Here is a 26,010-nt window from a genome sequence, read left to right as displayed (position 1 = left end):
GAAGTTTCGGCACGGTTGTCAGTTCTGTTTTTCAGTGCTTTTAATATATTTAATACTTTTCTCTTACAAAATACTTTCCATCACAAATAAATAGTACTAAATGTATACAGGCTACCCGTAAAGTAGAGGTCAGAAAAGAAGATCCTTCATCGATTGGCACCACCACACTATCAGATGCGTGACGTACGTGACTCATAGTCGGCAGTTAGCGTAGGCTTCTTTTAGTCTTCTACTCGCTGGAATTTCGTGAAGTACAGAAACACCTGCTCGAGCGAAGTCTGTCCAAGCGCATAGTCCTCGATGTCGAGCACCTTCTTGGCGTCCTCCATGATGCCGAACATGGTGGACCATCGTGTGTTGGCCGACGGAATCTGGTACGTCACCGATTCGAGATACTCTTCCCTGCGAAGAACAAACAAATACGATATTGATGATTTACAGTGCAATCAGTTTCATGCCTCTCTGCTACTCACTTCAATTCTGCCTCCGGGAACCGCTCCACGATGTATTGCTTCACCTCATCAATCCGTCCCGTATTGACCACTTCCGTACGCTTCAGCTTTATCGTGAGGAAGTACCCATTGGAGAACTTATTCTTCAAGTGTTGCGTCGATCCAAGACATTTAAATTCTCCATTCACCATAATGGCCAACCGCGTGCAGAGCGCCTCACACTCCTCCATGCTATGTGACGTCAGCACGATGGCTTTACCAGCCGCCCGTTCCTTGCACACAACGTCCCACAGCTGTCGGCGAGCACCCGGGTCCATCCCGGTCGTCGGTTCGTCCAGATACACCACGGCCGGATTGCCCATCAGTGCCAGCGCCGTGCTGAGCTTACGCTTGTTGCCTCCACTGTACGCCTTGGTCTGCTTGTCGATGTGCTTTGCAAAGTTAAGCTCTTCTGCCAACCGGCTCGACAGGGCCGCTATTTCCGACTTGGGTATTCCGCGCAACAGGGCAAAGATTCGGAGCGTTTCGCGCCCAGTGAGATCATCGATCAGCGCATCAAACTGGGGACAATATCCGATGCGACGGTGCACCTCATTCATGTTGCTGTTCAAGCTAACCCCATTGACCCATGCTTCACCGTACGAAATGTTCTCATCGCCCGTCATCATCTTGAAGGTGGTCGTCTTGCCGGCACCATTCACACCGAGCAGTCCGAAGCACTGGGAGTGTTCCACCGCCAGCGAGAGTTGATTGACAGCGAGGAACTTCTTATAGTACTTGGTAACGTCCCGCAGGACCAGATTGTTGGCGGCGATTTCACCTTCGGTCAGTCCACGAACACGCAGCTTCTCCATCCGCACGTCCGAATCGATCTCGTCCGATTCGCTGGGTGGAGCGGTCTGCTTGGACTTGCGCTTAAAGACCCGATCGATGACACGGTACTCGATGCACATCAGCAGCAGGAAGGAGATCAACCCTACCACAAACATGTACATCAGGTTGCGACTGATGCCGGTACGCTCAAAGGTGAATATTTCAGTATCTGGAATAGTAAACATTGTGATTAGCTGGCGATCCTTCCAAAGAGATACTGCACCAACACTTACTGCAGCATTGGGGAAAGACGCGGCACAACAACTCCGGCGTACAGTTTGGTATTAGTGCGCACTGCGAGTCGCACACCTGCTGCGTGGCGACGGCAATGTTCATGTTGCTGAGCGAATGGCTGAGCGCAAACAGTGGGAATATAAGGAAGGCCCATTCCATACCCTCGGCCACGTGGCGCAGATCGAACCCATCGAACAGCAGCAAAAACACGGTCATGAAGAAGATCGTACCGGTAAAGATGTTAAGGATCATCACCTTTACGAACCCGCTCGCCGGGATGTCAAACGCGAACGACAGCAGATAGGTGAGCGGTAGGAAGGCAAATCCAAACACGACCATCACTAGAATTACACGACCTGCAAGGACGAAGGAAGGGTCATCTTTATGTCTGTATCGGAAAGCAAGAAGATGACGGTTGGTCTTACCTATCTCATCTCCAGTAGACCATCCATCTTCCTGGAACGCTGCCAGCACCGCAACATAGAACATGATCGTTACGAAGAAGGTCATAAAATCCCACAGAAAGGAGATGAGCCAAAAGCCGAGAACGTTGGCACCGCTAACGAACTGCAGCAGTTTCGACCTGGTCACTCGCTCCTTAATGTAGAACATGATGTAGAGTGCGGCCACGAATGCCATCGCAAACCCGGTGTTGAACGCCAGCTGGAATCCCATGTTATTTCCTGCCTGTAGTTGTGTGAACTGGAAAGATTACAGAGATGAGATGTTAGCAGTTGGAATGAAGCTATCGATGTAGCACCAATATCCTACCCTTGTCTCTGGCCGGAATGGCAACGGATCGTTCGTGATCAGTATCGAACACTGGGCGCAAACCGTGCGCAGCATCGCATTGTAGAACGTGCTCACCGCCAGCGGGGCCGTGTGGAATCCTTGCGCATTGAACCAAACCGTGTGGTTGGTCGGTGTGATCGATGCTCCCACCATGAACTCATTGTTAACCTGGGGCAAGTTTTGTTCGTATCGTTTGAGAATGTAGTCCACCATTGGTTCCGTAACCGTTACGAGCGAACGACTGGAACCTGTCCCTTCGAACAGTTGCTGATAGGCCTGTATCACGCTAGTGTCAGCTGATGTTCCTTCCAGCACAGTGACGGTACTGGAGTAGCTGTCAAACGCGATCGGAAGGGTTGGAAGCGAGAGAGCGTCCGGGAACGAGCGCACGATGACCACTGTCATGATGACGAAAAAGATCGGTATAAAGATCTGCACGAGTAGTGCTATCCAGCTGCGCTTTGTAGCGATTGCCTTCTTGAGCAGCATTGCCTGAAGTTGGTTCGAAAGTAGCGGGAATCCAGTCAGTAGCTTATGATCTTGATCATCGAGCGTGAGCGTAACGGTGGACCCATTCGAAGTTTCCGTAAGGGCGTACGGCTGGGCTGGCTGGTCCGTTCCGTTGGGCTTCTTGTCTAGTGCATGTGAGTCACTACCAACACGCAGAAACACTTCCTCGAGCGTCGTTAACGAGATGCCGTAGCTGCTAATGCCGAGAGATGTGGAGTGTGTCTCAAGATCCTGTAGTAATGGTTGGAACAGCGCGGTGTACTCATCATCCAGCACGTACGACAACTCCGTACCGATGTCGGTGTCGACGTCTAGATTGGGGATGTGCTTTCGCATCAGGTTTGTTACACGCGTCGAATCACAACCATCCTCCTTAACGCAGATCAACCGATAGCCAACACCGAATCGTTTCTTCAGGAAAAACGACGACCCTGCCGCTTTCAGTTCACCGTCCGCCATGATCGCGATGCGATCGCCCAATATGTCTGCCTCATCCATGAAGTGCGTGGAGAGTAAAATGGTGCGTCCCTTCTTCTCCTGAATCAGTAGATCCCACAGCGCTCGCCGAGCTGTCGGATCCATACCAGACGTTGGCTCATCACAGAATACCACCTTGGAACCTCCGCACAACGCCACACCAACGGCCAGCTTGCGCTTCATACCACCCGACAGGGTGTGGCTTTGGGCATGTCGTTTATCCTCTAGCTGCAGCACCGACACGTAGTGATCGATTTCCTGCGGTATGCGTTTGCTTTCGACGCCCTTTAGCCGGGCGAAGAATTTGATGTGCTCCGAAACGGTCATCTCGTTGAACAGCACATTATGCTGCGGACAAAGGCCGAGCGATTTGCGTGCACCCTCGATGTTGGTGCGAATGTCACAGTCATTTATTAGGGCCGTCCCGGACGTGGGTGAGAAGACACCGGTCAGCATGGACATGGTGGTCGTCTTACCGGCTCCATTGTGCCCCAGCAGGACCGTGATTTGATCCTCGAACATACTCAAATGGAGTCCCTTGACGGCAACCTTCGTCTTGTTGAACACTTTCCGCAACCCTTTGATACGAATTCCGGCGTACTTGCCCACGGGTTCCGCTTCCATGGTAGTTGATCCGCCTGTGTCGTGGTGTTGCTCACCTCCATCCTCACCGCCCGCCGGTGTGACCTGGCTTGTCCAGAACTTCTTCGTCACCGGGAAGTACCACGGCTCCGCGACACCGTACTCGCCCGGGAACACCTTCTCCACGTACAGGGCAATCACGAGATAGATCACGGCATCTGCCAGCAGCATCATCATCGTCGCACCAACGCTCAGATCATCGTCGACCGTCACCGGATCGAACATGTTCGACCACTGCAACCCATTCGTGGTGCCTTCGTGGCGCATAATCAACATAAACCCGAACGACATGCCGGAGTTGTGGAATAGGCAGAGGGCCAGCTTCGCCGACAGTGACATCGTGTCGTAGTTCGAGAAGGCAATGTTGTACGGCATCACAAACACGAACCACATTAGCCCGGCTATGCCGGACGCCGTGTTCGCTTTGGAGAAGAACGTGCTCATCATGAAGCAGAACGTGATGGTGGCGAGGCTGTAGATAAACAGATAGAACCAGATCGCGAACCAGTTGGCGAACGTGAAGATAGCCAGGTCGGTGTTGGTGGTAATGCTGACGCAGAGTAGTACGGTAATGATCGAGATCGAGATGAGCAGTAGGCTGATGCACTTAACGAACCAGGCCGTCCAGTGCAGCCAGCTGGAAAGGCCCATGATCTTCATCGCCTCCTTTAGCTGTCGCTCCTTCTCCACCGTAATGTACTTGACCGTGTTGATACAGGTGTAGAAGAAAGCGATCACAATGATCAGTGGGAGTAAATTTTCTAATCCCACTAGCAGGTTGTCACTGTAGAAGGGAGGATATGGATAGCGCTGTGGAAAAGATACAGAAGGTACGTTGTTAGATGGGTTATTGGATACGTCCTGTGCTCCTGTGAGGTGACTGCGCTTACACTCAGATACACATCCGGGAACTGATAGTTGGGATCGCGCTGCTGCAGAATTGACCGCGAAATGGCACTCTGAATCTGCAGGAACGTCTCGTTGTAGTAGTTCGCCGGATAGCCACCATCGTCGCGTTCGAACTGTCGCGCACCGGGCACTTGAAACGGAGGAAACAGTCGCTCCGTTTGCCAGTTGTTCCAAAACTCGGTGCCCGTCTCGCGGAACGTACGCATCTCGCTCGGGTATCGCAACGACAGCACGGTCTGCTCCGGTAGTTGCGTCAAGTTCTATCAGGGAAAACACAAAAGACATGGTTTATGGTATTGTTCGTAAAGTATCTGCGAGATCAGAGTACTCACTGCATAGATGTCGGGAAATTCGATTCCAACGAGGATATTGTTCACCTGCAGATGAGCCTGGAGTGTTTGGGAACTGTTGAACGCTATCACTGCCAACTCTTCATCCAGGTAGGCGGTGGATCGTTCTACGATGCTCTGCAGCAATGGACTTTGAGGTGAGTATGCGATCGAGTAGATGATCGGTGGATCTATTTGAGAATTTTTTCTACACACAAAAAGGAGAGATTATCATCAGCACTGACCATTCACATGCACTTCTTCACCTTTTTTCAGCCACCTACCTAAGATGTGAGATGGTGTTCAGCTCGAGCGGATTGAAGATGGTTGGTTGCTCGAACTCTTCCGCATCGACTAATCCGCGGATCACGATCAGCAGGATGCAGGCCAGCACGGGGATGGCTATTTCGAAGAACGTCTGTAGGTAGTGCCGTTTGGTGATGATCCAGTTTTTCCACAGGAGCAAGACGAACTTGCCCCAATTTGAGGTGCTCATTTTTGGTTACTTAGGCAATAACTGAAACCAGGAGAGAAGAAGGCCATGTTTCGGCTCATTAAAACCAACACTTAAACACACAGGCCCGATCGATACAATGAGGGATAACCGCGCGAGATCTTATCGTTCGTTACGCGTTACGCGGTGTTGTTCGCCATTTCCGGTGCGCAAAAACATCACACGACGAACAACGGTTGCTTGTTTAGAAATCTGAGCTAAATGTGTGTTTTTTTTATCAAAAATGGTACGATAATCTTTATCGGCTTTTACTTTCGATTAAGCCCACCGGTATAGATAACTAAAGATATTATTGTGAGGAGTGACTGGCAGCAAAATGGGACGATGATTTGCTTGCGCTTAAGAATGAGTTGGCAGATTTTCCACTTGGGGGATGATGTGGCATTTTTATCGGGAGTTTCGGCTTCATGTTTGATTTTGTCAATATCATTCCAGAGGTTTCGTAAACGGATGACTCATGCCTTGAAGATACTGTGACGACTTTTTGATGATTTAGATATTTAACACAAAAACCACAAAAGAACTGAAGACTCTTTCTTTGTAAACACTTAACCGTTTCTTTACATTCGTTTATTCCAACATTAAACCTATTCTTTTTACGTTAGAAAAAGGGAACACTTTCACACGACTGTTACAACTAAACTGACCCATATGGCACTATGTATCTCATAGCTCCACTCTGATTTTATCAGTTCGATCATTACTCGCTTCTTCTTCTATTTTTGTTTTCGTAATGTCCTTCAACTTTCACCCCAAAAACAACACTTCTCCCACGTAAGAGTTCACGGTCGAAACGTTTAGCCAACCCAAGGGACACCTTCTTCGGCATCATCACACCCCCGGTACGACGGCAACGGCGACATAATTACATCGTCCATCGGCGATGGGAAACTACCGGCTAACTTATAATGTGCAGGTGGCGTCACCCACTTCACCCCCACTCAATAATCTATTATCCTTGCTCTACTTCCACGTGACACACACACACGCTCCGACACACTCCCATACACACCTTTAGAGGCGAAAATGTAGTCCACTTGTTAGATTTATGACGTCCGCTACAATCACCGACGCTACCGGAGACAGACTGAAACAGTTCTCACCGGTCGCGGCACATTTATCGATGTTGGTCTCGCGTTCGTCTCTCAGCTGAGTGGCTACACTCTATGGGGTCCTTATGGGTGAGTAGAAGTACCCTAGCCCACAAAAATCCATCGCCCGCTCTAGATAACACCACCATGTACGAGCGTCAGCGACCCGACCGCCGAACGCAAAATTGATCCACAGGGATTAATGATAGCGAAATATCGTCAATGATTCACGACCGAACTGTACAGCTGGTGGTAGATATGCGTGTGTAGTTAATGGAAAGGGGGCCGGTTTTTTGCTAATGCTGTTCCTATTGTTTCTGTCTCTTCCTTCTTTTCGAACTTAGCAGGTACACGAACACGTCGCACGGTGGTGATGATAAGGGGCCGCTAGCTGTATTCTCAATGAAGTACTGGGCTGGTCGCTAGTACGTTAGTAGAACTTAACGCACTAATCAGGGCTCCTCTCTAGTTATCATCGGTAACGCGCTGGTATTTGGTAAAGAACAGGAATACCTGCTCCAGTGAGGTTTGCCCCAGCGCGTAATCTTCGATATCGAGCGTCCGTTTCGCTTCCTCCATCAGCCCAAACATCGACGACCACTTCAGCTCGGACTGTGTGATGTGGTAGGTGAGCGAATCGTGGTATTCCTCCCTGCAATTAAAACGTGTGAAAAGGGGGATTAATCCTAGGATCCAACGCGAATACTACTAGACTTTGAAGGGTTTGTACTTACTTGAGTACGGCTTGGGCGAAATTCTGTGCCACAAACTGTCGCACCGGTTCGGCATTAGCCGTCGAGCCGTCGCCCGTGCGGTTCAGCTTTATCGTCAGAAAGTAACCCTTGGAGAACTTGTTCTTCAAGTGTTGCGTCGAGCCGATACACTTGAACTCGCCGTTCACCATGATGGCTAGCCGGGTGCAAAGGGCCTCACACTCCTCCATGCTGTGTGACGTCAGGACGATGGATTTGCCCGCCTTCTTCACGTTGATGATGACGTTCCAGAGGTGACGCTTCGCGCCCGGATCCATCCCGGTCGTCGGTTCGTCCAGATACACGACGGCCGGATTGGCTAGCAGGGCGAGCGCTGTGCTGAGTTTACGTTTGTTGCCTCCACTGTACTCCTTGACGCGCTTGTCAATGTGCTTCATGAAGTTAAGCTCCTCCGCCAGACGCACCGTTTCGAGCGCAATCTCCTGCTTGGGAATACCTCGCAGCAGGGCAAAGATTTTCATCGTCTCGCGGCCTGTAAGATCCTCCAGCAGAGCATCGAACTGCGGACAGTAGCCGATCACTTTGTGCACCTGGTTGAGGTTACTCTTGAGACTGATGCCCTTCACCCATGCCTCACCGGCCGAAATGTTTTCATCGCCCGTGAGCATCTTGAACGTGGACGTCTTGCCTGCTCCATTTACGCCCAACAGTCCAAAGCACTCCGAGCCCTCCACCGACACTGAGAGTTGATTGACCGCCAGGAACTTGCCGTAATATTTGGTCAGATCGCTCGCCACAAGGTTCTTGTTTGCCAGCTCACCATCCGAGAGCGATTTCACTCGCCGTTTCTCTTCCAAAACGTCATCGTCTTGAATGGGATCTTCGCTGCCTGCTGGTGTTATCGCCCCGGAAGATCGCTTGCGACGCTTCATTAAACGCTCCACCACACGGAACTCGATGCCCATCAGTATCAGGAAGCCGACCAGTCCCACCCCACCCATGTACATCAGCTGTCGGTTGATGCCGGTCGACTCCCAGGAAAAGATGTTCGTATCGCAACACTGTGGCAGCAAGCTGCAGAGGTACTCCTGCGAGCATAGCGAAGCCGTCTCCTCCGTGCACTGTTCCAGGCACACGGAAGCCGTCGTCGAGAGCACGTTGATGTTGCTCAAGCTCTGGCTGAGCGAAAACAGTGGGAATATCATGAACGCCCACTCCAGCCCGTTCGCCACGTCCTTCAGATCGAACCCGTCGAACTTGAGCAGAAACACGGCTGTGAAGAAGATGGTCCCGCTGAAGATGTTCACTATCATCATCTTGACGAACCCGGTCGCTGGCACCTCGAACCAGAACGAGAACAGATAGGTGACGGGCAGGAACGCGATGCCGAACACTATCAGCACTAGGAACACACGACCGAGCTCCTCGAATGAGGACCACCCGTCCTCCTGGAAGGCGGCCAGCGTCGCGATGTAAATCAGTGCAGTGATGACGTACGTAACGAAGTCCCACACGAACGAGACGATCCAGAACGTAAACACGTTGATACCGCTGACGAACTGGAGCAGCTTGGCGCGGCTGGTGCGCTCCTTGATGTAGAACATGATGTAAAGGGCCGCAATGAAGGACATCGCGAAGCCGGTGTTGAACGAGATCTGGAAGCCGAGATTGTTGCCGGCCTGAAGCTGAGTGAACTGGAATAACGGAAAAGGTAAAAAGAAAGCATTGTGAGTGATACAGGAACCAAAGAGTCAGCCACGAAACTTACTCTCGTTTCAGCCTTGAACGGTAACGGCTTGTTAATGATGGTGATCTCAAAGTTCTTGTTGATCGATTTAATGATGGCGTTGTACATAAAGTTCAGTGCTAAGGGAGCAGTATGGAAGCCGGTTGGGTTCCACCAGACGGTGTGGTTCGTGTTGGTGATCGATGCGGCCGCCATGAACTCTCGGTTCACCAAACCAATGTTCTCGTTTGACTGGAAAAGATTATGTTAGATAGTGCACAGCTTCCCCCACTTCTACCTTCCCATACTCACCACATCTAGAATATAGTCCACCATATCCTTATCGGTGATCCGCAGTTGATGGGTGCTCGGGAACGCCTCAAACACTGATCGAAATCCGTCCACGAAAGGACTGCCAGGGGCCGATGCCTGCAGGATCGTAGTCGTTGTGCTGTAATTGTACACGTTAATCGGTATGGCAGGCAGATCCGTCTGACCGGGGAAAGTTCGCACGATGATCACGGTAACGATCACGAAGTAGATAGGGATCAGCGCTTGCACCAGCATCTGTATCCAGCTCCGCTTCGTGGAGATAAACTTCTTCAGCAGCATCGCAAACAGTTGATTCCACATCAGGCTCGATCCACCGAGCAGTGGTTGCGTGTCGCTCGTCTGATTCATCGTGACGGTGGAGCTGCCGTAGCTACTATCTAATCCATTGCTACTATCTTGCTCGCTATCGCTCGAGCCCTTCTTTTGATCCAACGCGTACGAATCACTTCCGACGCGCAGAAATACTTCCTCTAACGTCGTCAGCGATATGCCGTAGCTCGTAATGCCGCACTGCTCTACGTTGTCTTCGAGATCGCGCAGCAGATCCTGAAAGACGGCCGTGTAGTCCTCGTTCAGCACGTACGACAGCTCCGACCCAATGTCCGTGTCGATGTTAATGTTGGGAATGTGCTGCCGGAGTATGCCCGTCAGCCGAGCACGATCACAGTTGGCACCCTTCACACAAATCAACCGATAACCAACGCCGAATCGCTTCTTCAGGAAGAAGGAAGATCCACAGGCTTTCAGTTCACCCTCCGCCATGATCGCGATCCGATCGCCCAAAATGTCCGCCTCGTCCATGAAGTGCGTAGAGAGTAGTATAGTTCGGCCTTGCTTTTCCTTGATCAGCAAATCCCACAGCGCCCGTCGAGCGGAAGGATCCATACCAGACGTTGGCTCATCGCAGAGTACTACCTTTGAGCCTCCACACAGTGCTATCCCAACGGACAGCTTCCGTTTCATTCCACCCGACAGGGTGTGTGACTGTTTCTTCAGCTTGTCTTCCAGCTCGAGCAGCTGCACGTAGTGACGAATCTCATCCTTTATCTTACTCCTTGGGACACCCTTCAGCCTAGCGAAGAACTCGATGTGTTCCGCCACGGTCATCTCGTTGAAGAGCACATTATGCTGGGGACACAGTCCAAGTGATCCTCGCACCGCGTCAATATTGTTGCGTATGTCGTACCCATTCACCAGAGCCGTACCGGATGAAGGTGAAAACATCCCCGTCAGCATGGACATTGTTGTCGTCTTACCGGCACCATTGTGGCCAAGCAAGACGGTGATCTGATCTTCGTACATGTTCAGGTCCAATCCCTGCACAGCGACCTTATTCTTCTGGAACTCTTTGCGCAGTTTCTTTATCTTTATACCGGCATACTTGCCATCCGGCTCGCGTTCGATGTTGGGCGTATTGTAGTTGCTAAAATCCAACACCGCTGGTTCCTGCTTTTGCTGCGTCTCTTTGCACCAGAACTTCTTCGTGTACAGGAAATACCACGGTTCGGCAATGCCAAATTCACCCGGGAATACCTTCTCCACGTACAGTGCGATAGATAGATAGATTATGGCATCAACCAGCAGCATCACCATCGTATCTCCGACCGAAAAATCATCATCCACCGAAACAGGCTCGAACAGGTTCGACCACTGCAACCCAGTGGCCGTACCCTCGTGTCGCATCATCAGCATAAACCCGAACGACATGGCCGAGTTGGAGAACAGACACAGCGCTGTCTTGGCGCCCGCCGTCATATCGTCGTAGTTCGCGAACGCAATGTTGTACGGCACGATCAGGATGAACCACAGCAAGCCGGCAATGCCGGCCGCAATGTTAGCCTTCGAGAAGAACGTGCTCACCATGAAGCAGTAGCAGATCGTTGTGATGCTAAACACGAACAGATAGAACCAGACGACCGTCCACTCGGCGTACTCGAAGATCGCCAGGTCGGTGTTGGTGGTGATGTTGACGCATAGTAGCACTACGATCAGGGAGATAGACACGATCAGCAACAGCAAACACTTCACAAACCAGGCCGACCAGTGCAACCAGCTCGGCAAGCCCATGATCTTCATCGTTTCCTTCAGCTGTTTCTCCTTCTCGACCGTGATGTACTTAACCGTGTTGATGGCGGTGTAGAAGAACGCGATCACGATGATCAGTGGGAGCAAATTTTCAAATCCCGTCAGCAGAGGATCGCTGTAGTACGGTGGATAGGGAAAGCGCTGTAGAATTGGAAGGTAAGATTAGTCGTTTTTTGTCAATCAACAATCTCTAAACCACTCATTACTTACATTCAAATAGATATCGGGCAGAGCAAAGGAAGCATCACGCTCGAGAATGATCGCCCGCGACACGGCACTCTGTACCGCGATGAACGATTCGTTGTAGTAGTTCGCCGGATAGCCAGCATCGTCCCGCTCCCGCTCCCGGGCACCGGCAATCTGAAACGCCGGAAACATCAGCTCCGTCGCCCAGTTTGCCCAGAACGCGGTAAAGTCATCCTGCAGCGTTCGCATTTCGCCCGGGAATCGTAGCGCAACGGTCACATTGTTAGGTAGGGTGTCGAGGTCCTTATAGTTTTCGGGGAATTCAACCCCAGCGAGTGAGTAGTTCAGGCGGAAGAAGTCCTCCATGCGCTGGGTATTCTCGAACCCGGCAATATCGATCGGTTCCAGGATCTGATCGACGGCCCGGCGCATAATCCGCTCGGTCAGCGCTGACTGAGGGCTGTACGCCAGCATGAACGTTATCGGTGGGGTAATGTTGGGGTTCAGTTCGGGCCTGATGATGGGTTTTAGTGAAAGTAGGGTCAGCACACAATCTTCTTCTTCTTGGCTAGACAAACGCAAACTCACATCATATGTCGAACGGTGTTGATTTCCAGCGGCTTCCACGTGGTCGGCTCATCGTACACATCCGCATCGACCAACCCGCGGACCACGATCAGCACCACGCAGGCAATGGCGGGGATCAGTATCTCGAACAGTGTCTGCACGTAGTGGCGCTTCTGGATGATCCAGTTCTTCCACAGCAGCAGGATAAACTTATCCCAGCTGGAAGTGGCCATCGTGCCTGTGTCACCCTTTTATCTGCAACAAACAGATGAAGGTTACGTTAGGTAAGGATCAACGGGTACGTCAACGTGGGAAGAAACTCGGTGTAATGCTGACAATGCGTTTCTTGTTTTTTGTCTAGCTAGCCTACGAAGTCATTCTCGCGTACAAATAGCAGCAATTTATCCGCTTTATCGCACCAGCTTATCAGTGGGTGAGTACCTGCCCGGTTCCCTAAATTACCCGCTAATCAGTAATCCGCAACGCACATATATATTCGATAATCTGACGAACTAAAACATCCGATGGGAAAATATTATTCTTTTCAACCCTACTGCAACTTTCTCATTTTGGTTGGAAAACAATCGAAACATCAAATATTGTTTACGGTAGTGATTATTTCGAACAGGTGCTCGATATCTGCAGCGGCCACCGATAGGGAATAAAGTAATCGCAATCAGCTTCAATCAGCATGCTCCTCGAACCAGTACATTGACCAGAGGGCTTCTCCAGAGGGCCAAATCGAATTGGTAACAAACGCGTTAATCGGTTGCGGCTTTTGCACTTGCTGCTCAGCTGATTGAGACTTATGACTTAAAAGGTTCATTTTTTAGTGTTCAAGTTCACTTATTAAGTGCAACTGCCCTTTTGTGGAGGGTTTTTGCACTTTTCAAACGAATATGATGATAGTTCAGTGCCAAAACGGTTACGTAAAGAGGAACTGAATGATAATAGAATAGTTTGATGGCTTATTAACGCCACTAACTATTGCCTTATTAACGTCACTAGAGGAACAGATCACTGTTTGAGTTGATTTAGCATAACACTCTCAACACAATTGACACAACACTTTCCCATTATTTTAACACTTGCCCTTTAACTTACACCGTCTGTTCAGCAACGACTGCCAAAGGGACTATATTGCACAACGTCCACTGGTATCACTATCACGACCAAAATCGTCTCACCAGCTGGCCAGCTCCAGTGGCGACTTTTATAGAAAATCTAGCGCTTCCAATATCGGGCAATTCGGCCAATTCAGATCGATAAGCCCCCTATCAGAGGAAGCCAATTGGGCCTATTCTACCTGCGAACGAGAGCCACGATACGAGATAGCGATTATCGTGCCCCGGCAATTCCACGCATCTAATTCCGGTACGATGAGTTACAGATTTGTCGCTTGTAGAGGCGTGATCTTGTGACGACATCTTTCCCGCACGCGGGACTGTCCAAAAGCCGATGAATTAAACCCTGCTTGGCGCTTGGGGAGCTTTATCTTCTTCCGCGGGGTACCATTACGGTGTGACTGATTCAGCTGATTCAGTTGATCTCAATGAGGTTTGGCTTTTTTGTATGCTGCACACACACACCCACATGCAAACAAATGGTCACAAAATGCACGTGAATAGGTTACGTACGTGCTTCTTCGTCTGCTATCATATGCATGTGATTGATAAGAGAATTGGTCGATCGATCGCGGCGATGCAGCGGGTTGATGATTGACAACTCTTGATGGTTTATTTGCATGTGCGAAATCAATGCGTAATTAGTGTCAACGTTTATCGCCATTCTATTCGATTGGTGACTTGAGCTCGTGACTTGAGCTATGATAGGATCTGATGTCGAGCGGCATCTGTTGTGCTGAATAGTTGCGTCTCTTTTTATCTGATTTATTGAAGCATTTAATCCCAATTTACTATTCAAAAATGCTTTGTCGAATGATTCTTCAGTAAATCTTCTGCAGCCTTCAGGTTGGACTTTGCATTTTGCAAAAATAGCATCCAAACTAACCTTCAAAACGGTAGATTTCAAGGGCTATCGTGATCTTTCACCCACGAAACGATCATAAGGTCCGTGGGGATCACCCACGCCGTCTCCCAATGATAACCGACTACAGCTTTATGCGGCATTGAGGTGATTTGCACACACGGAAGCATCCGGTTAAGGCATGAGATAAATTCAACAATGCAAACCACCTCAAAAACGCCTCTGGAACTGGATCGCAATACGCGGATCGGGGGATCGGTTTCACTTTCCAGCCCCATTCCAGAGTGTGCCATCCGACGGAGACGACGACGACGACGCAACAGAGCAGCAGCCCGTAGGTTGTCACTTTCGATGGCATTGACCGTTAAAATCGCGTGCGCGCGCGCGTGTTCGCTCGTCCTGCTCGTTCTGTCACAAAAATGGCTGTCCGGCGGTAAAGTGGTATGCTGCCGATGATTGCGAAAAAAAAGTTGTGCGGTGCTAACAAACCTAATGGACAAGGTTATCAACAGGTTTGGTGAAGAGTGCGACTGGTCCCTCGGTCAATGGGGCGATATTTTTTATTCAAAGGTCTTGAAGATGGATTCCCTTTCATCTGGAATTGACACCTTTTGTACTCCAGACAAATGTGCAATGTTGTTGTGAAGCCTCGTAAAATTGAATCAGTTTTGTATCAATATTTGATCAGTTTTTATTGCCTAATTGTTGATTTTTTAATATATTTTATCCTTCAGTAGTTAGCAATATCTTGGCTTTACTTCCTTCCTTTTCTTCCCAATACTTTCGTATTTAATTGAAAAAAGGTGTTATACTTATTATCACATTTCCCCCATTATCCAATTCAAATGTGTTTAATGTACCCAAAATCGTTCTCTGACGCAACTATGCGGTTTAATGAAATTTCTCGCTCACTCTCTCCCTAGTACCCGCTTGACTGCCCTAATTTAATTGCTTCTCATCACAGTGCTCTTATCACAGTTTTTGGAGCGAAGGTGGGGGATCTTAAAATAACGTTTAATGTAATTCACTGTCTGAAGGTAAATAGAAAAATATGCTGGTGTATTTATTGGAAATTTTTCAGCATATTAAATAGATGATGATCGACGGTACGACGCATCATGAGTATAATCAGCTATAAATTTTGAAGAATGTTCACTCGTATGAACCCAACCGAACCAGCCGTTTCAGCCACGTTGGTCGGTCAACTGAATTGATCGCGCAACGAATCCGATCCGTCCCGTCGCGTTAACCCGGCTGGTGTTTGATACGATGTTGTCATACGATAATTACACTTTTCGTCGATCATACCGCGCGTGGCGGCCTTCCTTTAGCCTCAAGCAATCAACTCATCGCACAAACGACGGACGGACGGAGGTACTTCGTGCATTCACTCTCTTTAGTGCTGCCGGTGCCGCTCGAAACTCCCGCACAATCCGGGGCCGAAAGTAAACACACTCACACACAGTGTCATATAAAAATAAAGCAAAATAATTAAGAGATAAAATTCATCTCATTTGCATCGCTCCTTACCTCCCCCCCAGTGTGTCGTATCATCGCACTGTCTGTGCATGCTGGAGGGATTGTGTGTTGTAACACACCGCTAGACGATCTATCACGCCCGTTAGGTGTTCGTTAGACTCTTTCCTTCATCCTCCAACCACAAATATCTGTGTCTCTCTCTCTCTCTCCCTAAGCCTGTAATGCAATTGTGTAAATATTGTAGTAGCTTTCAACTAGAGGGTGTGTTGTTCTAAGCCTTTGGGTGACTCCATAATGTGGTTGGGCGGCAGTGAGGCAAAGACCTTTTCAGTTAATCGACGCATGCACACACACACTGAGCGCGGGTGAAGAACGAACGTTTGTCACAGTCAGAGGTGTAACAAGCGCGACAAATGCGTTAAATATAGTTTTACAACACTTTTGGTACGTTTTTTACGAAGCTGTTTATGATAGGGAGTTGACTATACTATGTAATAAAAGACGACTTATCTTTTTATTACACAGACATAAATTATGTTTAAAACCCAACTTCGAAGAAGACTTCTCAATAAGAAAGTAAGTGTATGAAGCTAGATTCGATCCAATGTCATATAATGTATCGTTCCATGCTCTTATCCACAAGACTATCCGGCACCGTCGCCTGCTTTACTAATTTTGCAAATAACTACATATCGGAGTGCATTATATTCAGAGCAAATAACACTTAAATACATTTTAATTAACCACATTTTACCCACTCCCAATTCGATCGATCAGAGGAAACGATCACCGAGCAAGTGTCGCCAGTGTTACGCGGATCCCCGGATCTGATCGTTCGTGCTGTGGTACGGGACGGGTATACACACGGTCAATCACAGTACTTCCCCTCCGGTGAAACACCGCTGACGAGAGCTATCCGTACGTATACGGCACACCAAACAGCAGCAGCAAAAAAGCCACACAAACACACAAGGTCTTCTCCACCTCCACCGTGGTGCTACTGCTGCACACTGCAGTCCCAGAGTGGGGTGCTACTGCCGTGTGTTTATTGAAAACTAATTTTCCACATTTATTACGAAGCGGTAGCTGGGCTCGCGCTTTCAGTCCAGCGTCAACCGTCGAACGTAACGCACGTTACTTGTAAGTGTAAACGAGCGTGGCCGGAGCGTTATAAGGCGCGGACACACACCTGTTGTGTGTCGGAGGGGCAGCCAAACGGCAGCGTACATGAACGATCGATCGGATCGGATCGGGGGTGATCGCATTAGAGCCAACCTGGGGGCTATCCCCAGCAATCCGTGAAGCAAGCGTATATGGGTGTGCGCGTTACGTTGCCAGGGAGATAAATTAGTTTCAATTGAACGCTTGCAGTGTGTGTTTGATGGTGTGTTGTGTTGCAGCGTTGCAGCATTAGTTCTTTTCGGGTTGTTTGATTCCCTCCAAGTTTTAGTCGAGCTTTGTCAGTCACTTAAGCAAGGCACGAAACTACCCGAGGGTATGTGTGATCACAGTTTGTCCAACAAAATGAGAAAGAGAGAGAGAGAGAGAGGAAAACAACAAAAATCAGTTAATTACATTTTCCACAAATACTGCATCAGCACCGACGGGTGCTTCCGGCTACTTTCACGCGACCGGAAGATCTTTCACCACACGCCCGTAGTGACGCACAATGAAGAGGAAGAAAATTACTGCCAACACAAAAGCCAAAAATTGAACAACCCAAAAACAAACTGGTAAAGGAAAAAGCGTCCCGAAAACAGACACACGGACGACACGAACAAAATTGTTTGCGTCCTATCAACCGTGACCCGGCGTAACACAGTTTCAGTTTTCGGGGACCGATAGTAGTTGTTTTGTGTGTGTGGTGTGAGTGTAAGTGTGTGGTCATTATCGGTGCAAAAGAATCAAAGAGAAAGTACACGCGCGCGTGTTTGGTTAGATTAATGTTTGGGTTTCATTTTTGTCACAATATTTCACTTCCCTTGTTCTCTTCCTCCCTTATCTCTATCTAATTATTATATTTTTTGCAAAATACTGTCGAACCGATCGTTGGGTAACGATCGCCGACGAAGAGCGTTACGCGCGTTATCTCTGTTAGTGGCGAGGACCCAATTAGTGTCGCAGAAGAAAAGTGAAACCTAAACACTCTTTGCTCTTCGTTTGCTTGTTGTTGTTTTTTTTGCATAGTGTGTTAGTGACCCCTTGCTGGTGGAAGAAAGCGGTGGTAGATCCATAAGACACTTCTCGGCGAGACACCTCACACGTCACATGTGTGTCTGTGTGTCATCCAACGATAATTAGCGTGATGGCATATAGAGTTTAACCGGTATCGTGCCCTTTTTTTGCAGCCCTTTATTTTACTGTCGATGTGTGGAGATTGTTGTGTGTTTTCTGTGTTAAAAACCTTAAGCAGGTTGTGCTGTTGTGCGCGGTAACAAGTGTAACGTCGTGTCGTGAGTGATATAGTGGAAGGAAAGTCCGGATTTGTCGTTCAGGATTTCGTTCGACCGAGTAAAGGTGCTTCACCATTTCCCAGGCACAAGCTGGTAAACGTCGGGTAGTACATTACGCCGATAAGATACGCGAACCGCTCAGCCATAGGACACATAGGCAGCTGGCTGCTCCACGATGGTTTCAACGCGCTTCGAAGTTAATAGCACACCGGTAATGATATGAGATATGTGTAGTTTACTAATGCTTATAAGCTACGTAATTAATAGTGGCAATAATGCGCGCCAGTTTGCCAACTCACGCGCGCAAAGCAAGTGTTGTGGCATTTAGCGCCATTTTTATTTTAATATGCAGGTCAACATACCCCATTCTAGCTACACATACACGCACACACACACACACGCCCGTGCGTGTCATCAAAGTAACCGTGTGAACTCTCGTTTCGCGTGGAGCGAGTGAAATTACAGCCTACTGCGAGGGTTAGCGCGTGTACATGGTGATGTTGATGATTATGGGTTTTGGGCTGCAGAGACCTGGCACTTGCATACACTCACGTTCGCTGCTTTTACCCAACAATCGAATGGTGATATCGTGTCGATCATGGTATTGACGCTTGGTCAGACATTCTCCCATCCCTCTATCACCCACTCTCTGTCTCGTGCCCTTTCTTGCGGGGCCCTTTTCTCTTTTCGCTAGGCGTGCGTACGCACCACCGGTAACTCAATTACCGGCGGGTGCTTTCTTGCGCAAAAGACGCAATTTTGCGGATGAATGAATCTACGGTAATTTTGGTCTTAAGTTAATTAGTCTTTGCCGACTGTAACTGTCGATCTTTGGTGTGGAAGGAAAGGGAGATCAGTCTGATTTCAGTAGCTGATTGCTAATGGGATGGAGAGTAGGAATGGTAATCATTTCGCTACAGTTGAGCAAAGTGAAGGAAGTTTTTATGATGATCCGCTGGTTGAGAGATGTGATAAGCACTATTTAGATGCATAATTTGGGCAAAAGCTATTAAATATCAAACAGATTTAGTATAGATGATCGTTTGAAGTTTTCAATTCGACGCTCATCTTATAGATCCCACATCCTTCAAACTCCAACTTCCAAGACGAAGGCCACCAGAGTAATGCTTTCACAAACTTCCGCACTTCATTATACTGCACGAGTTCAGCGTCAAATTCCTCTGCCATGGTCAAGTACAACAACCCTCCCACAAGCTTTGCCGTATCCCTGAGTCGCTTCAGGTGACAAAACACGTCCCATCCACCACCGTCCGTCGATTGTTCTTGAACTTCGCACAAACAGAATCGCAAAAAGGCAGCGCACGGTGCATTATCCGCGATCGGTCATTCGGGCCGTGTGAATTATTGTGTGATCGTCCTCGAAACCGCCCACGTACCGTGCAATATCCTCCGTAAAAAGAAAGCGGAAACAGATCGGCCAATGGTGGATATGGTTGGACGTGCTTTACATACATTAATCAGCTCGCTGCATATTATACACAATGGACAGCGGGGAATGGATCCTTGAGAATACTACTACTACTACTACTGAAATGTCAACTTCCAGCCATCCTTCCCTTCTTCCCATACAGCCTAAAACCACTTTCCATAGCAAAACAAACCTGACCGTGAACTCGTGCGCTCGTTTCACGATATCCACTTCGGCTGCCTGTCTGTTCGCTCCTCCGTGCGAACATCTTCGAGAGGGGCTCGATCAGACGCTTAAGCGCTCCCCTCCATACTGCGTCCATACCGGTAAAGCTGGTTTAAGATGCGTGTCAGTGCTCACCACAACGACGGCATTGGATGGTCAAGTTTTTGACCAGCAGTAGCAGTATGATCCCGGGGAAGCGTTGAAGGCATTGGCGTGGCGGAGGTGGTGTTAACGCATGCGTAACATTGACCCGCTTTTACTCTCACGAGACGACGCCAACGACGACGGCGATGCCGCCCCTCCAGTTCATCAATGAAACGAACGAGGTTCGAAAACTGTGGAGGCATGGCGCTTACATACACTCGATCAATGTTCCTTCAGTACAGCGAAAAAAACCGCGGACAGATAAAGAGGAGTTATTTCTTATGACCTCCAGAACTGATCGACACCTTTACTTTGGACAGATCACAACAAAAAAATGGGATCTGAAATCCAAACCGATTTCTGCTTGTATGATCGATAGGTAGGAAGGTTGAAGTCGTAACCTCCATCATCATCTCCTACCGGCTCGATGTAGGTCAACACTGTGGGTGCCACTGCGTGCCGCTGGGTGCTAACTCGTTTGCTGCTCGAGAATTGCATAATTTCGTTGCGTTGCGAAGTTGCGGCACCCGCACGTGTGCAGAGTTGCATTTCTATGCACTCGCCAATTTTAATTGATACGAATTGAAGTAGATTTGCACTAAATGGAGTAACGAACGTGTAGTAAGGGGGTGGTAATTGATTGAAACGCGTCACGCTGTGGAAGGCTTTGATTGAAAAGGGAATGGATCGTCAAAAACGGCAAAAGGGACGCGTAAATGGACACGTGTATCGTTTGCTTCAATTGACGCCGAACCGATTGAAGAGTGCGTTCTTTCCGTCTATTTATTAGCTCAATTAGAAGTGGGTTTGTGGAAAATGAAAAGGCTCTTTAAAAGTAATTACAATGTGGTGGACGGTTAGGAAAGGTTCTATTGAGACTCCGGTCGTTATTTTCGATGAATGATCATGTGCTGGACAGGAGGAAACGCAATGATCGCGTACAGATGTTAGTTCAAAGAACAAATTGACTGGAATCTGATGATACTAACATAGGTAACAGGTCAACAATATTAAGAACATTTAAATCTGGCCTTTCTACAGGGATTTTCCCTTAAGCTCTGATGATCTGGGTAATTCCATATCCAGCTAAGTACGCGTTCCTTCGAACTAATAATGCATAATGGTATGTCCTGAGTATGGAATTCATGTCTCTGTGATGATCACGATCATCTCTCATACGTCTCATACATCTCTGATGTTTAAACTCTCCATCTGTATCGATAGGAATCCCAATTCTGAGGAATTGAAACCCCAACTTTGGGGAACTTACACTAAAGAACATTGCTGTCTAGAATAATGTCACACACTGTACAAACGTTCGATCGCTTCGCTCCGAAATTCCCACGTCCCGTAAAAAGTTCAATGAACATCGTTCATACACAACGTTCATCGGTTGCATCAGCCAGAATGCGCGTACTACACCCGCCAGATTGCATCAGCCAGCAACCTGGAACTGGAGCACGACGTTGGCGTTCCGGCTTCTTCTTGCTACAGTTTACCCATTTTCACCTTCTTACTATCAGCCTGCAGCCTTGCATTGTGGCACACTGTGGTCACCTGTGGCGTAAAATGCCACGGTGAAGGCTTTTCTATTTTTGGCATTGTCCTGGCGAGGGGTGGAGTGCAAGGCAGGGCAGACACTTATTTACACAAGAAAATGCATAGTAATCGGTTTTGCGGCGCGAACCTAATAGCAGCGCCAAAAACGCGCTACTCTACCTTGGGGGGGAGGGGATTGTTTGTTAGACAACGGTGTAACTGTGTGTACATGTGTGTAGTGTGTTTTGTTACATTTTTTGTTAACTTTGACACACCCTTTTATGTTTTACTAACATGCTTTAGGCGCTTTGGGGTAGTTTTTTTTTCTAAAGGTGTTTGTCTTCAAGTGACTTAAACGCGCCGCAAGACAGTATACATGCTCCAAATGGGGAAGAGAAATAGTATTATTATTATTATTTTATTTTTTTTGTATGGTTGGAGTCTTATTTCCGACCTTATTCGTTTACCGCCTGCCTGTTAACGACGGCACGTGGCTGTAGTTGCGGAACGGATAGGACACGCATTCGCCGCAGTGGCGCACGTGTTGCGAATATACAGCGTGATTGCAGAATCATCTTACCCGTTGTAGCGCTTGAGCCTGGGCTTGCCCGCGCTTTATCGTCTCAGTGTCACGAGACTACGTGCAAATAAACGCAAATTCCAATCCAGAATCCAGCAGGCTTGTTTGTTGGCTTATCGTTGGAATGCAACGTCAAGGTGGAAGTTGAATGGGAAACAGTTACACATATGATGCGTAATACCGTGACATTCCTCCGTGGCGCTTCCAGCGATGTACGCAGATAATGTTCTAAGTTCATTCCACGGGACGGATGGGATGTTTTGAAGGGTGTTGAAGGGGGATGGGATGTTTTGAAGGGATTTCACTTTCAACAGGAAAAGATTTGAGACAAAATATTACTGATATAACAGAGCTGTTTCTTCAAAGATCACAGGTTGGACCCTCTTAACAGAAATGCTTTGAAAAATGCTTAAATGTTGGGGATTAATATCCACCAGAATTATCAATTAAACTGTGAACAGTCATTTTTTGAAGCAGAGACGAATAAAAAGCGTCTTTTTATATTTTTTGAATAATGAATAATAATAGAATAATAATGAAATGAATAATTTTCGATGTAAAAAAAACATCAGTTACAACCATCCGTAATAGTTTAGTACCGCTAGTACTCCATAGATGGCGCTGTGGCGTTTAAAGCCTCGAAGCTCTTGTTGATTCTTGTTGAAGTTAAATCCCAATGATTTTAACGCTAGTTTAATTCATCTCGTCCTTTTTTTGTTCCTTTTTTTCCCAGCCCGTTCGGTACCCTCGGTCGATATTCTTCATCATCAGCAATGAGTTCAGCGAACGGTTCAACTACTATGGCATGCGAAGTAAGATCAAAGAGAGCTTCCTTTCCATCCATCAACTTCAATACTAACCGTCCGTCCGTTTATCCCTCCACCTTCCTAGCGGTGTTGGCGCTCTATCTCACGCAAAAGCTGGCCTACAGCAATGATACTGCCACCGTGATCTACCACATCTTCACCAGCCTGGCGTACTTCTTCCCGCTGATGGGTGCCATCCTGGCCGACAGTTGGCTGGGCAAGTTTAAAACCATCCTGTACCTGTCCATTGTGTACTGTGCGGGAAGTACACTGATCGCGCTCGGCGCCATTCCACCCTTGAATCTACCTGCCACGTGAGTTCTGCGCGACGTTCCTCTTGCCAAACTCCCTTTTAATTCGATCGATTCTTCTCATTTCCAGCTCGATGACCGTGCTGGGACTGCTCTTTATAGCGGTCGGTTCCGGCGGCATCAAACCGTGCGTGTCGGCGTTCGGCGGTGATCAGTTCAAGCTGCCGGAGCAAGCCGCCCAGCTGGCCAAGTTCTTCTCGCTGTTTTACTTCTCCATCAATGCCGGTTCGCTGATCTCCACCACGCTGACGCCGATTCTGCGCGAGGATGTGCACTGCTTCGGGGACAACAGTTGCTTCTCGCTGGCGTTTGGTGTGCCGGCAGTGCTGATGATCCTCGCGATCGTCATCTTTGTGTGTGGCCGGGCTATGTACACGATCAAGAAACCGTCCGGCAACATGATCGTGCTGGTGTTCAAGTGTATCGGCAATGCGCTGGCAGTGCGATCGAAGGAGAGCAGCACGAGCCCACGGGCTCACTGGCTCGACTATGCCGAGTCCAAGTACGGCAAGGGCATTGTGGCGGACATTAAGGCGCTGCTGAAGATACTGATCCTGTACATTCCGCTGCCCGTGTTTTGGGCACTGTTCGATCAGCAGGGCTCACGGTGGACGTTCCAGGCGACGCGCATGGACGGTGAGCTGGCCGGATACACGATCAAGCCCGACCAGATGCAGGTGATCAATCCGCTGCTCATTCTGGCTTTTATTCCCGTCTTTGAGAGTGTAATCTATCCAGCGCTGGCGAAGATTGGCATACGACGACCACTGCAGAAGCTCTCTCTGGGCGGTTTACTGGCCGGTGCTGCCTTTGTTCTGTCCGGCTTTGTGGAGATCGCTCTGGATAGTACGGAGGCGATGCTGCCCGCCGCACACGAGGCACAGCTACGCGTGTTCAATGGGCTACCGTGCGACTATCGCTTCCACACCGACATACCGAACCTGGCCGGGTTCAGTGTGCCGTCGCGCGGTGCCTACGAAGCGCTCCACGTCGAGCTGCCCCCGGGGCTGGCCAACGGTACGTTCCAGTTCCGGGCGGAGACGAGCGAAATTGGGTGCGTGCGGGAAAACATGACCGAATTCAGCGGGAGCTTCAGCCTGCAGGCGGGCGGTGCGGTGAGCTACTTTATCAGCCGGAAGGGAGGCCGGAGCAGTCTGCTGGAGTACGCCGACACGGCTGCCAAGGACCGGAACGGCCTGCCCCGGATGCGGCTGCTAGCGAACGTACGCACGACCAAGCAGATCTCGCTGCGGCACAACGGGAACGCGGACGTCGTGTACAACGTGGCGCTCAACCAGTACGATCAGCTGACGTCGGTGACGGAGGGCGAGTACGGGGTGTACGTCGGGGAGCGTCCGATTGCCACCGTGAAGCTTAGCCCGGGCGGTGTCTACACGCTGATATTGGACGAGTTTTTGGAGAATGAGTTTGTGAGTAACGAATATATAAGGAGTATTCACCTCGATCAGCAATCTAATTCCGACCCATTTCCCCTTCATTAAAGAATCTTCAAACACACACGATCACCCCGTCCAACTCGGTGCACATGCTGTGGCTTATACCGCAGTACGTCGTCATAACGGCCGGCGAGGTCATGTTCTCCATCACCGGGCTCGAGTTTTCCTACTCCCAGGCGCCGGAAAGCATGAAGTCCGTCATCCAGGCGTTCTGGCTGCTGACGGTCGCGATCGGCAACATGCTGGTGGTGTTCATTGCCGAGGCCAAGTTCGTCCAGTCGCAGTCGCTCGAGTTTTTCCTCTTTGCCGCGCTCATGTTCCTCGACATGGGCCTGTTCATGGTGCTGGCCATGCGCTATCGCTACTCCGACACGACCGGCGGCGCATCGTCTGTCGAATCGATTGAGGTGGAGCAGCAGGGCAAAAAGAAGCAGCACGATGCACTGGCCATCAGCGACACGCTGTCGGAAAGGAGTGCCAAGAGTACAACGTACGCAAACGAAGCATACCGGGAAGACTGAGCGAGAACGAAGAGGAGGAAGAACGAGGCGCAGTTTTTGAGAGCCATGTGTTGTAACATTGCATTGCCGTTTCTCTAGTGCATCCACGCCGGGGATTGTCTCTGCAGGACAATTTCAGGTTCCAAGCGAGGAGAAAGCACACTGAGGCTGCTACTAACAACAGCGCGTCAGAGGTATTATGTTTGTTTCGTCGTTTAATGGCGTCGTCCTGCTGTAAGTTAGGTTTATAGTTCTTTTTTTTTGTAAAAAATAGGTACTGTCTAAACTTGCTGTAATTATTTTTGTTGCAAAAGATGAATAAAAAATAACAGAAAGATCTTTGTCCCAAGTTGTAGTAGTGTCACGTGTCCTGTTACTGTTGTTTTACAACTTGTCATTGTCAACTCCGAAAGTATAAGGTTGAGTAACCCTGTTTTGACGGGATTAATTTAATACAAAATTAATCAATTATTTTACACAAGTCTGCTATCGGAAGAAAAACGCAGAATTGCATAAAATGTAATTCTGTAGTGGAAACAGATGAAAGCATTTCACTTAAATAAACTACAGTCAATTATGGAATTTATGTAAAATTATTGTATTTTTCTTTATATAAGTTTTTGTAAACAATCACTATATTTAAAGCATTGGCATTAGTACCTGATCTT

At 48.7% G+C, this 26,010-nt stretch overlaps 3 protein-coding genes across 7 annotated transcripts; 1 reads left to right on the top strand and 2 right to left on the bottom strand.

Moving 5' to 3' along the window:
• Positions 1-22: 22 nt before the first annotated feature.
• On the bottom strand, positions 23-6,843 carry LOC120960003 (phospholipid-transporting ATPase ABCA3-like). The gene is made up of 9 exons (XM_040383850.2): positions 6,745-6,843; positions 5,503-5,735; positions 5,222-5,426; positions 4,871-5,149; positions 2,331-4,790; positions 1,985-2,261; positions 1,559-1,915; positions 474-1,494; positions 23-402 (listed from the first exon to the last, which is right to left on the bottom strand). The coding sequence occupies exons 2-9, from the start codon at positions 5,712-5,714 to the stop codon at positions 222-224; spliced, it is 4,992 nt and encodes a 1,663-aa protein (XP_040239784.2). The 5' UTR covers positions 5,715-5,735; positions 6,745-6,843; the 3' UTR covers positions 23-221.
• On the bottom strand, positions 6,266-12,666 carry LOC120960002 (phospholipid-transporting ATPase ABCA3-like). The gene is made up of 6 exons (XM_040383849.2): positions 12,455-12,666; positions 11,891-12,380; positions 9,575-11,821; positions 9,305-9,514; positions 7,558-9,230; positions 6,266-7,475 (listed from the first exon to the last, which is right to left on the bottom strand). Exons 1-6 carry the CDS (start codon positions 12,664-12,666, stop codon positions 7,289-7,291), a joined length of 5,019 nt encoding a protein of 1,672 aa, XP_040239783.2. The 3' UTR covers positions 6,266-7,288.
• LOC120960005 (peptide transporter family 1-like) lies at positions 12,666-25,691 on the top strand. 5 transcript variants are annotated; one of them, XM_049610420.1, is made up of 6 exons: positions 12,666-12,717; positions 12,795-12,866; positions 23,002-23,080; positions 23,160-23,388; positions 23,456-24,815; positions 24,890-25,691. In XM_049610420.1, the coding sequence occupies exons 3-6, from the start codon at positions 23,074-23,076 to the stop codon at positions 25,361-25,363; spliced, it is 2,070 nt and encodes a 689-aa protein (XP_049466377.1). In that variant the 5' UTR covers positions 12,666-12,717; positions 12,795-12,866; positions 23,002-23,073; the 3' UTR covers positions 25,364-25,691. The 5 variants fall into 5 exon arrangements, with proteins under 5 accessions (XP_049466377.1, XP_040239790.2, XP_040239787.2 ...); XM_040383853.2 differs by lacking the exons at positions 12,666-12,717; positions 12,795-12,866 and adding exons at positions 16,221-16,342; positions 16,424-16,474; XM_040383854.2 differs by lacking the exons at positions 12,666-12,717; positions 12,795-12,866 and adding exons at positions 16,927-17,038; positions 18,247-18,562.
• Positions 25,692-26,010: the final 319 nt, after the last annotated feature.

Source organism: Anopheles coluzzii, chromosome 3 (genome assembly GCF_943734685.1).
Source record: "Anopheles coluzzii chromosome 3, AcolN3, whole genome shotgun sequence".
Classification (NCBI taxonomy): domain Eukaryota; kingdom Metazoa; phylum Arthropoda; class Insecta; order Diptera; family Culicidae; genus Anopheles; species Anopheles coluzzii.
Note: the sequence above shows the minus strand (reverse complement) of the source record. Positions and strands in the feature narration are given on the sequence as shown.